Source organism: Dama dama, chromosome 12 (assembly GCF_033118175.1).
Source record: "Dama dama isolate Ldn47 chromosome 12, ASM3311817v1, whole genome shotgun sequence".
NCBI classification, from domain to species: Eukaryota; Metazoa; Chordata; class Mammalia; order Artiodactyla; family Cervidae; genus Dama; species Dama dama.
Genome location: NC_083692.1, coordinates 88,358,373 through 88,376,000, shown reverse-complemented (window position 1 = coordinate 88,376,000; position 17,628 = coordinate 88,358,373). Strand labels below are relative to the sequence as shown.

The following is a 17,628-nucleotide window of genomic DNA, read 5'->3' as shown; positions in this document are numbered from 1 at the left end:
CTGCTGTGGGTCACCCGGTCAGTCCAAGAGCATCCGCCTCACTAGAGAGCCTCCCCAGGGAGCGTGAACAGTCTTCCCAGAGAGATGTAAGAACACAGTAACCGCCCCTTACAAGCATGCCATTCTTCTACATTTGGGGAACACAGAGGCATCCCAGGGCCCACCAATCTCATAAATCAGTCCCTGGAGTCGCTGTGAGCACCCACTGAGCCTTTGGATCAGCCACGTTGAGGACCAAACCTTGACTACTGTGACCTCCTGGCTCGACACCCATGGGTGTCATCTCAATTTCACTTTAAGCCTCAAAAACCTTACTCAGAGGTGTTTCATCCATCAAAAGTCAGAGTCGCTGTGAGCACCCACTGAGCCTTTGGATCAGCCAAAGATGATCCATAGATGACTGCCCAGTTCCCCATACACACAACATGCAATGCCCCTCCAGACCTCCACCAGCCATGACCCCCAGGCCCCTAGAGCCCTCCACCCCAAGTACCATCATGTAGGTATGCTTCCTCCCCAATGCCCACATTTGCCTAGGCACCCCAAGCCCAGAACTAAGAATTCAGCATCCAACCACGGCACAGCCCCTCCCCAGCCAGAGTTGTGGCCCCGCCAAAACCCCAAAGACCCCAGACTCACCGCTGGAGCAGTCAGGACCTCCCCAGCCGGGCTCACAGTGGCAGGTGTCCGGGGAAACGCAGCGGCCATGCACACACTCCTCCGTACATAAGGCTGTAGGAGGTCAGAAGAGAGGGAGGAAGAACAGGAACAGTGTGAAAACCAACCATCTGGTCAAGGAGCACAATCCACTTTGTAAAGATGCCCTGGGGCCCACGGATACTCAGAATGCATCACTGGCTTCAGGGAAAAGCTAGCTACTCCTGACCCGAGTTATTTAATTAACTCTGAAAAGGATTCAACAGGGTGTGCTTCATCTCAGCCTTGTTCACTAAAATGAAACCCAAGCCTGAGAAATGGCAGCTTGGTGACTTTTCAAGAGTTATTTCCTGCAAAAAAAGGAAACACTCATTTTTGGCTATCAAACTAGAAGATGTCTTTAAAAAAACAAACAAACAGCTGATGGGGATGGCAAAAGTACAGAAATCTGGACAGTTGATGCACATGGGCTCTGATCTCATAGAATATACATTTGAATAAAGGAAGACAGACGAGTTTTAAATAAGAGTATTTCCTCCAAGGTTTAACACTAGGAGACCCTCCACAAAGCCCAATCCCTACATCCCCACCCCTGTTCTATTTCCCCATCAGCTCAAAAAATGACCCATCTTTTGGTTTCCCCAATCTCTTTCTGCAAAGGGCCCCACATTTATCAGGTTGCCTGAAAAGAATCTGTTCCACTCAAGTTTTCCCCACCTTTCTGCCCTCTTCCCCAAATGGCCCTATTTTGGGGCTCTCAAATGTCAGCAAATCTGCAAAGTACACAAATGCTGAGGAAAAAGCAACAGCTAATTATAAGAAAGTAATTAAGAGAGACAGCCACGATGATGATAATTGTAATTAGAAAGTGCCTGGCAATTTCTTATCATGCAGTCAAATGCTACAGCCTCCTGAGTTGGGAAGCAATAGCAGAATAGTTTCCATCAACCACCCCAGTGCTGAGAAGGCTTATTGGCAGCAGTTTGGGGAAGGGAGATTATTTCTCTCTCCCTTTGACATCCACATTTTCTCAAGGTCATCCATTGCTCCTGAGAGATCTGCCCCACCATCTAATCCATCAGCGAGGGATTACAGAAACCTCCTTGGCCACCCCACCCCAATTTTGTAAGCCTGGGAAATCAGCGGCTACCACCAACACTGTCAGTTTTTCAGAAAGGATCTAGATGAAGCTTTTTTACTGACAAGCGACTAGACACCTTCTGTCTGCTTGGAACTGGCCTGGGCTGGGGAAGCAGGTGGCCCCCAATGGTGAGTTTAGAGGAGTTGCCACTGACTTCCAAACACCCACCCTGCTTCCACGTTCACTGCTTGGCTGAATGCTCAGCGAGAGGGTGCTGTCAGGTTAGACAACAAAGCTCATTTTATGGTGGGTGTGGGGTCCTGTGCATGTGTGCATGCTCAGTCATGTCTGACTCTCTGACCCCATGGACTGCAGCCCGCCAGGCTCCTCTGTCCATGGGGATCCTCCAGGCAAGAATACTGGAGTGGGCTGCCATGCCCTCCCTCCAGGGGGTCTTCCTGACCCAGGGATCAAACCCACATCTCCTGCGCCTGATGCATTGACAGCGGATTCTTTACCTACTAGGCCACCGGGGAAGCCTCTGGGGTCCTCCGGCCCCTCCCGAATACAAACCTTGGTTCTGAAGCTGTTGCCTTAGCTTTACCTAGGCCTCCTGGCAAGGCAGGCCCCAAAGAACCATTTCAGATGCCCCACTGGTTCGTAGTTTGCTGACAGCCTGGGATGTGGTGTGTCTGGGGGGAGCCCTGGCCCTTGAGTCCTTCTCGTTGGGTACAGATGGCTTTCAGGCAGAGTTCTGGTTGTGCTCAAGACTTCAAGAGCCCCTCACTTCACGGCTCCTGGGCAGCGGCTGGGACCTACTAGCCAACCCACTTCTTAGCTGAACCCTGACCCCAGTGACCAATTCCACTTAGAGCCACAGTGAGCTGCTCACTCAGTAGCTAACAAGACCCCAGTCAGTCATCCCTGCTGCCTGGCTTCCCCTGCTCCCACCACACTTTCTAAACAAGCTCAGACGGGTCAATATCCCAAGAGTACACCAGACATGAGGCATCTGTCCCTGGCTCCCCATCCCAGCCCTGTCCTCAGCTGCTCCCTCTTCCCTCCATCCTACCCCCTTAGGCTGAGGCCCCACTTTTTTCCGTTCCTGGGCCCCTCACCTTCCAGCAGACCCTCCCGTCAGCTTGTCAGGTGAGCCCAGATACCTCCAGTCACCTTCTGACTGCAGACAGCAGCGCCTTGATCCCCGCACAGGAGTTCTGCTGCAGACAGCAAGGGCAGGCAGTGGACCGGGGAACTTGTCCCATGTTAGGTCTGAAAGGCACCTCACAGAAAATCCATCCGACTGCTTCATTCTGTCCGTGGAGGAACTGAGGCCTGGCTGTCTGGGATCCCATGAACTGTGTGATCTCTGGTCAGGGAGGAAGGAGCTGGAGGAGGAGGCTTCCAGAGACAGAGGCCTCTGAAGGCTGAGGGAGGTGAGGGGCGACCACAATCATGTGGCCTTCCTTCTGCATCCAGGCTGGACGTCCTCTCCCTCCCAGAAGTTTAAGCCAGAGAAGCTATGTCAATAACAGCTCAAGGGAGAAAGGACAGAGACTAGCCAGTGCGCTGCCAACCCTCGCCTCTCTGGCCCTCTGACTCCAGAGACCTAAGCCCTGGCCTTTGTCCTGCATGTTCTCCTACCTGCAAGGGAGGCACCTTTGGGGGTGCTGAGCAAGCTCTTCCTGTGGCCTCTCCCAGGGACTCCTAGGACAGGGTGCTGAGCACCTCCCCCAGCTCAGCCCTGGACCCAGCACCCAGCCTCCCCATGACTCTACAGGCAGAGTCCCTGGGCCTGATTCCAGGGATGTGGTTGCTGTCCCTGCAGTCCATCCAGACCTCATTGTCCCCTTCTCCTCCTTATCACCCTGGTATTCTGTCTCGGCTATCTGCTTGTCAAAACCTCATTCATATTTCATTGGAGTTGTTTAGACAGTGTTGTTTGAAGCATGAAATATTGATAGCAAATTTCTGAGGTTCAGATAGCCATATCTGGCAACTGGGCCACTACATGTTTGTGTATCTGGTGGGGAGGGGACAGGACAGGGGTGCTGCAAGGAGAGTCTCCTGAGGGGGAACAGAGGCAAGACCCATGACGCCGCCTGGAGCAGGGATAGCCAACTCCCACCCCAGATTCTACTGGAACCCCAGGTGGGCAGTCCCTCCACATAGGGCCGGGGTTTACACGGCAGCCACCCCAAGCATGTACAGGTCCCCTGAGGTCTCTCTGACCCAAGTCCTTCATGCCAGCTGACCCCCCAGGAGAGGCTAAGCCATGGTCCCGTCACCCCCACCTCCTCCTCCTCAGGCTCCTGTAACTTGAAATGGGTGCATTCTGTCAAACCCCCTTTCTCTCTGCTACACACCTGGGTGCTGTCATGGGCAACCTGAGGCTGGCTGTGCCCAGGGCCCCATGGGGAAATTCGAACCTCTGCCCTCTCAGCTTCCCCCCACCCTCACGGCCACCCTGTTGTCCCGCCTCAGTCCTGCCTCTGCCCTCCCAGGTGTTAGAGATGCATTAGTGAGGAGCAGCATGGTGCAGCGGCTAAGAGCACAGACGGCACCCAGGGAGCCGGGGCTGGACCCACAGTGCCACTCATCAGCTCTAGACTTCAGGCGGGTTACCGCCCCATCTGTTCAGTGGGAGAGAAAGACAGGCTGGGCCTCGGGCTCTGTGCAAGGATTCAGTGAGCTGACAAAGTGCCCAGAGCAGACCCTGGGGTCCCCTCAGTGCTGAGTGAGTCCTGTGTTGTTATTAATAGGGTGTCCTCAGCCCCAAGGCAGGGTCTTGGCCATGCCTGAGCTTCCTTACTCCTCCACCCCCAGGCTGTCTCTCTTGTTCTCATCTTTCACTGAGGTCATAAACACAGGGGGTGAGCTCTAAGGGACATGGGGGCGGAGTACTGGAGGGCAGCCCCATCCCCACCCCCTTGTGGCGAGGCCAGGATGGAAGAGAATGTGATGACCCATATTTAAGCTCCCTATCTGCTGTTTACAGTTACAATTACAGGGCAATAAGCAAATAGTTTAACCTTCTGTGCCTCAGTTTCTTCATCTGTAAAATGGGGACAATAATAGTATCTATGTCATGGGCTACTGCAAAGATTTAATGCAGTAACACATAATGAGTGTTTAGACCAGTGCCTGGCCCCCAGTGAGTACCCAATAAACAGGACCTGTTGTTACTAATTCTGTTTCTCACACACACACACACACCGTGGAGTCTGGATTCCATGTCTAAGACAGCTGATGGTGCTAACCACTTAGTGCCGATTCCTGTGTGCTGCCAGTTTCTGAGCACCCTCTATGTGCCAGGCTTCCACACATGCTGCCTCAACATCTATCACAGGCATCCACACAGACCTTGATAGAGTCACCTCTGTCAGTGCCTGTCTCCCCTTGCAGATCTCCAGCCCCTGGGGGACAGAGGCCGCTTTCAATTGGGCTGTTTAAAGCTCTCGTGATGCCTGGTACACAGTAGGTGCTCAATGATTGTGGGTCCCAAGGAGAGAGCACCAAAGCAGGCATGGAGAGGTATAGTTGTCTTTGGTTTGAGGTCAGTCCCACGGAAGTCACCACATCTCTAGACCCTGCCTCGGCTCAGGCTACTTCTGGGCCTGTGGGAACAGGGTGCTGGGTGGTCTAAGGGATGGTGTGGGCTGTAGGACAAGCCCAGCTGTAGATGTGAGGAGACCTGAGTTTGTGTCTACCAGCATCCATCTCAGTGATATTAAGCAACTCAGTTTCCTCTCCAGGCCTGTAACTTCCCCTGGAATTCAGATTAGACCAGAGGATGTCTGAAGTCCCATTCAGCTGAGAGTCACCAGAAGCTGTCATCTGCCCATGTCCTCCAGGAAAGGCCTGGACAACCACCAGTGCTCTAGTCCCACTCCCTGATCCCCAAGCTCCATCCTCTTCCTGTGGGCTTGCTGTTTGAGTCACTAAGTTTTGTCCGACTCTTTAGTGACCTCATGGACTGTAGCCCAGCAGGTTCCTCTGTCCATGGGATTTCCCAGGCAAGAATGCTGGAGTGGGTCGCCATTTCCTTCTCCAGAGGATCTTCCTGACCCAGGGATCAAACCCGAGTCTCCTGCATCAGCAGGCAGGTTCTTTACCATTGAGCCACCAGGGAAACCCTTCCTATGGTCTAGGATCTCTACTTGCGACCTCACAGGGACCCCTGGTATCTGTCCTCCGTTCCTTTGAAAAAGCCACTGGATGAAGAGCCAGGAGACCCAAGTATGAGTTCAGGCTCCGGCCACTTGACACATGAGCCTTGGCAGCTGGCTTCCCCTTCTCTCGTCTATAAAATAAGAGCATTAAAGCACATCACCCTTAAAGGCTCCTTCTACTGCTGACACTCCCTTGATGCTGTGACATCACCATGTCACAGGAGCTGAAAGCTTGAAAGGCTTCCTCTCCTCTCCCCAGTTACCTGGGTCAGCAAGGCCAGGCACAGCCTGCATCACTCAGCTCCACCAAGAAGCTCAGAGGGCTACAGCCAGCCAGTCTGCATAGCTATGGAAGGTGAAATATTTTCCCACCAGAACCTCCCTATCCACAAAAGGTTCCTCCTGACTGGCCCTGCCATTTCCCCAATTAGCTTGGGTTGATCTGGTCTCCCCAATAGAGTGTGAGCTCCTTGAGGTTAAATCCAAAGTCATAAACATCCCTGGAACTAACCATGCCTCGCAGTTACTCCAGGAGTGGCTGTTGGGTGACCCTGTGCTTTGCAAGGGAACCTGACAAGACTGGAGAGAAGGACCAGGATGCAGAGAGTATGGAACCATGACCTGTGAGGATCATGTGAAGGTTCGGACTTGTTGATGGTGGGCAAGTGTAGCCTGGAGAAGCAAGTAATGAGTGGGAGGCAAGTTGAAGTCAGCTGACAGGCTGTCAAAGAGAAGTGGGAACCACTCGGTCCCAGACAAAATAGGAACTCAGGGGCACGCATGACAAAGGGGCAGATTTCAGCCAAACTCAAGGCAAGATTTTCTATTACTCGGATGGCCCGGTAGTTCAGAGGCCTCTTTCTGTAGATAGGTAGCAACCCATCCCTGGGAACATTTCAGTAGAGTAGAGAGGACCTACAGAAGCTGGAGGGCAGGGGTCAGATTCTCAGGCCACATGTTGCTGCCGTCTATTTCTATAAGTGATGTTTTGCTGGTGCACAGCTGGGCCAGTTCATTGACATATTGTCCAAGGCTGCTTTTGAACTACAAGGACAGAGCTGAGTCTTGTCACAGAGACTGATGGTGAGCAAAGCCTAAACTATTTGCTATCTGATTCCTTAAGAGGGGACAGAACCCTCCTGCTCTAGATTTCCCAGTTTGGTAGGAAATTAGATGTTGGGACTCTTAAGGTCCCTTTCTCCCTTCTATACTTCTATCATTCACTCATTCCCTAGTATGATCAGACAGTAAAACAAAGCCCAAAATGTGCTTAGGAAAACACCCAGTGATGCCCAGTCTCCTTTCTCAAGTGGTCCTCTGGGTCCACCTGAAGTTGCAAGAGGCTGGGAAGCATAACCTTCAGCAGCCACAAAGGCTCACTTGACCCTTTATTTCTGTCCTCTTTTCCCCCTAGAGGGACAAGGAATATGGACAACATAACAACCACTCATGCTGCAGTTGCTTAGGTGGATACTAGTGGCTATGGTAAGTGAAAGAGGCAAAATATAAGTCCTCCTTCTTTGCTGGACACTGACTATCCATTGTTCCATTTCATCCTTAAGGCATGTATTGGGTTGGCCAAAAAGTTTGTTTGGGACCCAAATGAACCTTTTGGCCAACCCAACAGCTTCCATTATCCCTTCTCAAGCCTTTATAAATAGTTTTATTAAACCCTACTCAGTTAACAAACCATCTGTTTCTCACCAGGAGCTAGCTGATCCAGTTGCCAAGACAAGGTTTAAACTCACATCCATGTGATGCTAAAAGGTCTGCCTTTAACCTCATGCTCTACCACCTGGACCACAGGCTGAGATAAGTTAGTACCAGTGCCAAATCTGTCACCAACATAGCAAGTCCCCTCCCTCCCTCTGGGTCTCAGTTTCTCATCTATGAAATGAAGGAGCTGAATGACATGATTCAAATGCTCCTTCCGCTCTGGGAGTCTAGGGTTTGAATTTTTGGCTCATGATTCAAGCCAAGCTTGAGAAGAATCCATTCCACAAATGTAGATGCAAAGCTCGGCATGGGAACAAGTGTGCTGCGAGGTACAGAGGCAAGGCCAGAGCATCAGTCCTGGGCTGGGTTTGTAAAAAGCAGCCAGCATGGGGATCTTGGCATTGAGCCGAAGGATCTAGGTCAGACTTGGGGTCTCCTCTGCAAATGAACCCCTGAGTCAACACTGGCCCTTCCCTGGCCAAGGCTGTCTCTTGCTTGTGATGAGCCCTCTGAATCAATCCCCCAATCCTATTAGCATTCCATGCAAGTCCCTGAGGTGTTCATGGTAATATATCTTGCCTGGTGGTTTGCAAAGGGTCTTCTAGTTAATGGAACTATAAAAATTACTTACATGAAAAGGTCAAGATAAGTAAAGAAAACTTCCATGCTCCCTGGCCAGCTAGCCTGATACTCAGCTAGGACAAAAGAAGACTTGGGAGCCAAGGAAAGGAGGTGGTAGCCTCCCAGAATTCTATAGCATACGGCTTCCAGAGTTTTCCACTAACCCCGTTTTCCCCAGTGTTTCAAGGCACATCGATCAGCCCTCCATCAGCATTCTTGGCTGGAGCCTCAGATCAGGCTGTTATTTGATTCGGCTTGGAGGTAAAATGACCTACACCCAAACAGGCCTAGGTGCCAGTTCCAAAGCGACATACTTAGCATGCGTGATCCTGCCATGGCCAAGGTCACATAGAGTGTGAGGGTGGTGGGGGTGGGGACTTGTGTGTCTGTCAGGGAGTCACCAAAGGAACTTCTAAAACAGTTCATCAGATGTGTATCATTCATTCCTCTTCAGTTACCGGTCTGGCACCCCTTCCATGGCCAGAAAGAACCAAAACAGCTGGTCGACACATCTAGAGTTGGCTTTTAATTGCTGTGGTCACATGTGGCTCCGAGACATAAATACTCAATCTTTTAAAAAAAGAAGTATTTCACCTGCAGGGCTGATAGGATGGAAGGACATGAGGGGCCAAACGCTCTCCTGGTCTGCAGCCTCCAGGCCCTCTTCCTTCCCAATGAGGGGGGGTTGGTCCTAGGGAGGCTCACACCAGACTCTGGGGTGGGTAACCAGGGGCTTGTCACCCCTACTCAACCAGACACCTTGGCCCACAGCCACTCATCTTAATTCAGTGGTGCCCTAGCTGAGTTTCATTCTTTGGCATCCAGCATCATCTAAAAGCCCAGTCCCTGCTCTGCCATGTATTAGCTGTGTGTCCTTGAGCCACTTATCTTGTCCTCAGTTTTCTCATCTATAAAATGGTTGTGAATTTAGAGTTAATTCATGCACAGTGCCTAGAACCAGAGGTTGGTTATAATTGCTGTTGGCTGTTTTCGTTTTTAATGCTACTGTTATTAAGATTCCTCTCCCCAGGACTGACCGGGCAGCTGGGATGCGTAGTCCCAGAGTATCCTGAGGTTCATTTATGGCTCAAAAGCTGACAGAATGGCCTGGTTTCTCATTTACCCAGGCAGGGAGGGGAGCAGCCGAGCACTGGGAATACTGCAGAGACAGAGGGTAGTAATGGAGGAGACACAGTCCAGGTCCAGCTCACTGGTGAATTATCCCTTACCCAGGGGAGCGCCATCCACACCCCTTTCCTCTTCCATTTCTCAGAAAAGAGGAGCATGAAACACAAGGAGGCCCCAGGCTACCAGGCTCTTTCTCTCAAGGCAGACTGGTGGTTGTACTTTTGGGGGGAAATGTGAACTTGGGGGTGGTACCTGCAGCCTGGGGATCCTACCTGCTCCCCTGCACCCTTCACTTATTCATGCAATTACCCACCCTCACTGCCTTCACCCGCTGTATCCTGGGCCCCCCGGGCAGGGCTTATGCAGAGGAGTCCAAAATGAGGAACTGGCCAGGTCTTCCCTGCCCTTGGGACTCCCAGGCAGTCAACACTCCTCCAGGTTGCTCTTGATCCCTCCCCACAGAGAGTCCCTCTGGCCCTTAGGAGCCTGGGGCGCCCCCTCAGAGAGCTGGACCCAGAGGAACACAGGTGGAGATCCGATTCCCACAGGCCAGGAGCATGAGGCGACGAGAGAATGGACTCGGAAGCCAGGCTGTCTGGAGTAAGTTCTGATTCTGCTACTTCCTAGTTGTGTGACCCCAAGCAAGTTCCTTCACTTCTTTGGGCCTCAGTTTTCTCATCTTCAAAATGGGAACAGTGGGAACTTCCTGGGTGGTCCAGTGGTTAAGACTCTGTGCTTCAACTTCAGGGGGGCACAGTTTCAATTCCTGCTCAGGAAACCAAGATCCCACATGCTGAAAGGCCAATAAATAAATGAAACCTGCTCAATACTGTCCCGTGGTTGTTAGAGGCATCAACAAAGGGAAAAAACACTCTCAAAAAATGTAAAATAAAAATAAAAAATAAAATTGGGGCAATGATCCTCTCCCACAGAAGTTGGTTGCAAAGTTAAGTCATCAATATATATAAACTGCTTAGAACAGGGCCTGTCGCATAAGAACCATGCTATTATTTCTTTCGAGATCATCTATTACATTCCCCTGCCTCTGAGCATTCACTCAACCAGAAAGCATTTATTAAGCACCTACTACATGCCAGACACTCTGCTACGTGCTAGAATCACCAGAAGCAAGCAGCTGCAGTCCCTGTTTTCTCAGCATGAGAGTGGGAAAGGGAGACAGTGAGTGAGTGAGCGAGTGAGCGAGCGAGGACACTCAAATGGCCCTGGAACCGCAGCAGTTCAGGGTGGGCCTCTGCAGTTCATCCTATGTGCCAGCACTTAGGCCAGCACCCAGCAAGTATCCCATAAATAGACATTGAAATGACTGAGTATCTGAATCTGTAAACATCTCTCCCCTCTCCCAGTGCTCTGCCCGTCTCTAAGGTGGGCCAGGCTGGTTAGGGTTGAAGACGTAACTCAGCTAAGAGACCAGGACAATGCCAGGTCCCAGATCTCCCCATGGAGAGACAATGAAATGCCCTTTAGAACAACTCCAGGGACTCTCTACCTTAGAGTCAAGGATTGTTCCAGCAAAGTTCAACAAGGATTTCAGTCAGGTTTGGGCCCTCACATTCCAGCCAGGAGCCCTGGGGGCCACTTACCATCAAACGCCAGGATCAGATCACAAACTCCCCTGGGGTCCTGTCTTGTATCTACCCTAGTCACCCCAAGATATTAGCCTGCCTCTCAGGGCTTGTCTCAACATAGCTTAACCGTTAATAATTGTTTATCAGTTAAAATTGCTGGGTGGCTCAGATGATAAAGAATCTGCCTGCAATGCAGGAAACCCAGGTTTGATCCCTGGGCCGGGAAGATCCCCTGGAGGAGGGTATGGCAACCCACTCCAGTATTCTTGCCCATGGACAGAGGAGCTTGGTGGGCTATAGTCCAAGGGATTACAAAGTCGGACACGACTGAGCAACTAACACTAAACTTCCAATTTGTCAGAATGTTCCTATGGGTTTGCAAGTAAAACAACATGTGAGGCCACTGGGCCTGACAGAAACACCAGCGTCACAGTCAGTTCCCACGATCAACCCTGCAGGCCCCAGATCTGCGCGTGGACACTCCTGGGACCCTCAGCCTTTCTCACTTCGTAAAGGATTTTCCCAGCTGAGCTGTTCAAACCACCAATCCAGCATTCCTGCAAGGAGCAACAGCTTTTCAACTTGTTAATGATGTTGGAACATACGGCCTGAGTCAGCAACCCCCAGCACACGACCCAAGAAGATCTTTTTCTGAGTTTTGGTTTTTTTTTCCACCGTTTGACAGATGCCAGGCTTTCTCCAGAAAGACACATTCCAACTGATTTATTTTTTTTCTTTGGGAAATTGATCCTCAACGCCTAACAAGGAAAGCAAAACATGAGGCTTGTTGAGCATATTTTTAATGCTCTGATTTAAAAACTGGTCCCCTGGTTCTGCCTTGTGGCTTGCCCTCCCTGAAGGAGCTAGCTGCTTCTCCCAGCCACATGTGACAGAGTCCCACAGGAGGTGCTGGGGGGAGAGAATATGTTCTGTAGAGAGGCCCCGGGCAGAGGGGCATGGTTAAGCATGTGGGCTTCAGGCTGGACAGACCTGGGTTCACGTCCTGGTTCTTCCACTTCCGTGTGGCCTTGAGTCAGCTAGAATAACCTAACCACACCTTGGGTTCTCCAACTGTAAAACTGCTGCAATAGCATCTCCCAAATAAAGGGTTGTTATGAGGGGCTAAATAAAACAATGCCTGTAAGGTGGTTGACAGAGTGGGAGGCATCCTACACATGACCCTCATACACTCAGAACTCAGAAAAGTCCGTGGCACTCAGAACCAGAGCACTTCAGAGCAGAAGGGGCCAAGTAATCAGAGTCCCCACTTCCACCACCTCAGCCAGTGCTTGGAGCCCCTCTTCTGCAACCCATGCCAAACCCCTACTGAGAGACTCCTAGTAGCAGGAAATGCAGTCACTCTGCTCCAAAGTCACTCAATGACATTCACATCCTCAAGAGAGAAAGGCTCTCTCCTACCTCCGGGCCTTTGCACATGCTGTCCCCCCTCCAGGAGACAATCTTCCCCTTCTCTTTGTTGTCCACCTTAAACATGGCCAACTTCAGGAAGCTGTCTCTGGACACTTCAAAGGGCTAGGTGCTCCTGATACACGCTCTCCTAGCACTTGCCCTTCCTCATCAAAGTACAGGTCAAATGTTATTGTTCTGCTTGTTTCACTGTCTTCAACTCTGGACCAGGAGCCTCTGAAAGGAAGATGTTCACTCCCTTTCTCTCTTGAAACCTTAGGGCCCAGCACAGACTTGGCACAGAACAGAAGCTTCATAAGCATCTGTTAAATGTATGAATGAATCAATCAATGAAGCCCCTTCTGTTTGTGAACCACTCTAATTACTAGAAAGCTTTTTTGCTTCACTGAGCTGAAATCTGCCTCCTCAGAACTTGCCTGTGTTGCTGCTGAGTCTGCCCCTTCCTGCTCCCCAGCCCGTGTTTCATCCTGATTCCACATGACAAGCCTTCAGGGAGCTTTTCTCTATTGAGACTGAAGCTGATCAGATACAAACAGGAAGCCACAGCTTCTAAGGAGGGTGTGGCTGGGACCAAAGGTGCACACGTGTGGAGAAGCATCCTTCCTGCCTCCAAAGTTAACATTTTGTGCTGGATTCTGGGGCCAGGCTGTTGCCAGCAGCTGGTGTGAGAAAACCCACGCCAGGCTTTACAAGCACCGTCACAGCCATGTGCCCCAGGAGTTGGGCAGCCTGTGGTCCTGCTGGTTTTAAATCTCATTTCTAATGAGGAGCTAAATCAGGAGCTACTTAGCATCACTGATTTAGGGCTTTAATAAAAATAATGCAAAGTGGAAGGGAAAGGCAGCTGTGAAGGTCACTGTCAGCTGCTCCTCCCTTCTCAGCACCACCATCCCTGTGAGGTTCTCTACCCAGCCGAGGACCTCTAAATTCCCTAGAAGCCCACAAACAGGAGTTGGTGCTTTTATGAACTGTGTGCCTGGTCAGTCACTTAAGTCGTGTCCAACTCTTTGTGAACCTATGGACTGTAGCCCGCCAGGCTCCTCTGTCCGTGGGATTCTCCAGGCAAGAATACTGGAGTGGAATGCCATTCCCTCCTCCAGGGGATCTTCCTGACCAGGGATCGAAACCTTCTCTCCTGCGTCTCCTGCAATGCAGGCAGATTCTTTACCACTGAGCCGCCAGGGAAGCCCTTGTATGAATTAGTCCTTATCAAATCACATTTCTTTGTAGCCTGGACTGTATTTGTTTCCTGCTGAGTTATATTTAGGAATATCCTAATTTCTGGGAACTTAACACTTCTTCTCTTTGAAAAGACCCTTTAACATCCCTGGTCCAAAGAGTCTAGAGGCCTACGACTCTGCTCTGTGGTTTATTTGTCACCTGGACCACTCACACCCTCCACCTGAACAACTCAGGACGGGGCGGGGGACAAGACAGACTCTTAGAGCCTTTACAGCCTGACATTCTGGGATTGGGGAATCGGCAGTTCTTCCCTCAATAGAGTTTAGAGAAGTTCATTTCCAACTCCCTGATGAAACCCAACCATCCCTGGACCCAGGGTCAAGACTGTTTCCTTCCATTTCAAATAACTCTATTTGAACATTGAGTACTTTAGTTCTTAAATAACCTTTTCATGTTAAAAAACAAAAACAAAAACCACCATCACCTGTCTCATAGTTTCTAAGTGGCAAAGCCAAGATGCAACCCAGGGCTCTGCAAGCCCCAGGCTAATGGTCCACCCCACCCCTCAGTATGGTCTGTTGAGCAGACCTAAACCTCCAGGGTGGCCAGTAAATGAGCTATATGGGCACACAGGCTCGGTGAGCAGGGAAGGCTTCCCAGAGAGGGGTCCCAGTGTATTGGGAGGGGCAGAGTAAATGAAGCAACTCTCTTGAACAGACAGAGGTTTCAAAGACAATCCTGACCAGTTCTCTCCTCTGATTCCAATGGTCAGGGTAGGATCACTTGCCTCTCACTGTTTGGGGCAAAGAACAAGTCCAGCCCTGGTGACTTGGGGTGGGGAGCAGACACCCCGCTCTGACCCTCCCTGCCTTGCTCTGCAGGATGGCCCTGGTCCTTGCCCCTTCCTACCCCTCCCTCAGTTCAGTTGCTCAGTTGTGTCCAACTGTTTGCGACCCCATGGACCGCAGCACACCAGGCCTCCCTGTCCATCACCAACTCCTGAAGTTCACCCAAACCCATGCCCATCGAGTCAGTGATGCCATCCAACCATCTCATCCTCTGTCGTCCCCTTCTCCTCCTGCCTTCAATCTTTCCCAGCATCAGGGTCTTTTCAAATGAGTCAGCTCTTCGCATCAGGTGGCCAAAGTATTGGAGTTTCAGCTTCAACCTCAGTCCTTCCAATGATCACTCAGGACTGATCTCCTTTAGGATGAGCAGCCCTAAGCCATGAACAGCAAGAACTGAGGTGAAAATCAGCAGGGATTCTGTTCTCTCCTAAATATCTCATCCAAGGGCCTGTCCCCATATATTTGGGAGAAAGAACCATCTCAATATACTTGCTCTTGAGAAAATGGCAAATGCCCCAGATCATTCACTGCAGCACTGTCTATGACAGCCAAACGTCCACCCACGAGGGGAAGGGTAAACAGTCATCATAAGGCTATTCTGTGGAATACTACACAGTCGTAAAAAGGAACCAGAAAGCTCTCCACGTACTGATAACATACACAAAGCTAAAGGTGGAGTGAAAAACATAAAGGCAGAACATTGGGTTTGGGATATGCTACCATTGGTGTAAAAATTAAAAAGCATCGGGAAAGAATGCATATACATACTTCTTTATATCTGCATAAACTATCTCGGAAAAGATGCCCCAAAAACTAACACTGGCTTCCTTCAGGAAGGGGGACCTGAGAGAAAGGCTTCCTATTACACCCCCTTTTGTAAACTCTTAAATATTCAAGCAGGTGAATATATTATCTGTGCAGAAAATAAATACCATTAAAGCTATAAAAATAAGGCACTCTCTCCAAAAGCCTTTGTTAACATGCACAAGACTCCTCTGGGAGAGAGAACACATAGTGTCAACCTTATTAGTCCTGAGTGAGAGTAACTGTCATCACAGCAGGGCCCTGAGGGGACGGGACTCCGGGCTGAAAAGCTTGGAGGAAGGTTTGTACTCATCAGGTGGCTAAACCTTGGCCCCTGCCTGAAGGTCAGTTCTCCTGCTGAAGTTGGGCCTGGGAAGTTGCCTCCCTAGCAACAGCCTAGTCTCTGTCACCTTGGCCCCGCCCAGGAAGACAGCAGGGTCCCTGGGGGCTTTGCAACCCTGGGCAGAGGAGAGGCTGGCAGGGCAAGGATGCACTGTACCCACTTCCCAGCAGCAGCTGCCGACCTCAGCACAATGCGACCCAATAAAACAGCGCCCGAATTCCCCGAGATGACGTTTACTCTTGTATCACGCTGAGGAGTATTGATTTTTCAAATAAGACCCTTGTCCTCCCTTGTCCCAACTTTCACCAACCTAATCCTATAAGATGCTTTCCTTGCTCCATCCCTTTCTGTCTCCCTCCTTCCTCCCTTTTTGTGTTTTTCCTTCTCTCCCACTCCTCTCATGTATGCCCCCATTTCCTTGCCCCCTTTCTCTCTTCACTAATTAATTCACTGCTGCTCAGTGGCTCACTCGCCTCCAGTTCTTCTGTGACCCCACGGACTGTAGCCCTCCAGGCCCCTCTGTCCCTGGGATGTCCTAGGCAAGAATACTGGAGATGCTGCCATTTCTTTCTCCAGGGGATCTTCCTGATCCAGGGATTGACCCGGAGTCTTTCGCTTGGTAAGTAGGTTCTTTACCACTGAGACAACAAATTCACAGCCCTGTTCTAAGCATCTCCCCAGTACCAGAAGTGACAAAGCTCCCCATTCCTTCCATTTTAGTGCTGGTCTTCTGGTCAGCCAGATCCAGCCCCTCTGGCCCTTTGGGGAGATGGGTTGGGGCAAAAGGAGGGAGGAGGAGAGAGAGGAAGAGAATGCAGCATGTACTGAGCTGGCTGTGTCATTTCCGGTCAGAGCCCCAGGGAAGGATGCTCAGCATGGGCTCTTGAGAGGACACTGTGTTCCAGTTGAGAGCATGCTGACACGTGAGCATCCTCTTTGCTGTACTTTTTCCTTCTGTATCCGACAGTGGATCCTACTGGAAAATGTCCAAGGATCCTGACCCTCTCTTGCTGCCTGTCCACCTTCCCACCTTTTCTTCAAGGTTCAGCCCATGCCTTTCTGCTCAGGGCATCCTGCCAGAAACCCCAGCTGGCCAGGAGGGGGCTACTTCCTATCTCAGTTCTGGTGACTCCTGGCTCCCATCTCCAACTCCTTAAAAGATGGTCCAGATGTTCTTTATCTCACCCTGCTCTCCTCCCCTCAAGTCCTGTCACCTAGCACAATATTGACAAAGAGAAAAAATTTGGTGGGTATCTGCAGATGGACAGTAGAATGGAAAGAAGGAAGGAAAGAAGAAAGGGAAGGAGAGATTAAAGAAAGATAAAACATTTCTGTCTCTGAATATTCAGAGCATATCATACTACTATTCATTCAGCACTTTATAATTTATAAAGCTTGTTTGTGTTTGTCATTCATTTGCTTTCCCAACTCCCATAAAAAGTCAGCAAGACAGGGCTGTTACTATACCCATTTTACAGATTGGAACACTGAGGTTCAAAGACTTGAAGGCACTTGCCCAAGGTCACCCACACCTGAGCTGGCCAAGAACAGGGTCTTCCAGCTCCTCAGCCCTGGCCCTTGGTACAGCCTCCCTGGCTACCTTTATTATTCCCCCACCTTGCCTCCTTGAGCAACTGGCTCATGATTAATGATGCCTTGAATGTGGGGGGGCTCATCTCACAGGCTGGGCTACCAGCTTCTGGAGAGCAGAGACCTGTCTGATGGTCTTTCCAGTACACAGATGCAGCCCAGAGCCCACCCTGCATAGCAGCCAGGTGGACACTTGCTGGGATGGGAGCCCGAGCCTCACACTGCAGGGGGCGAGCCCACAGCAGAGCTGGCTCCCCAGGGCCCAACGACACACGCTTCCAGAAATCAGAAAGCCCAAAAAGGCAAGACACTTATTTCCCCCTGGGTAGAAACTACAGGAAGTGACAAGTGATTCAGCTCTTTAAGCCCCTAATGTCATTTCTTTCCTTCCTTATCCCAGAGCACCTAAGGGGACACAAATGGCAGGCACTGAACAAAACATTTTCCCAAAACAAAAAACAAGATCAGGCCC

At 50.6% G+C, this 17,628-nt stretch overlaps 1 protein-coding gene across 1 annotated transcript in view; it reads right to left on the bottom strand.

The window, feature by feature from the left end:
* Nucleotides 1–17,628, bottom strand: part of MEGF11 (multiple EGF like domains 11) — a 379,572-nt gene that overhangs the window by 197,601 nt on the left and 164,343 nt on the right. Inside the window, exon 5 of the mRNA XM_061158024.1 lies at nt 640–732. Within this exon, the coding sequence (XP_061014007.1) occupies nt 640–732 (93 nt within the window). The remainder of the gene's footprint in view (nt 1–639; nt 733–17,628) is intronic.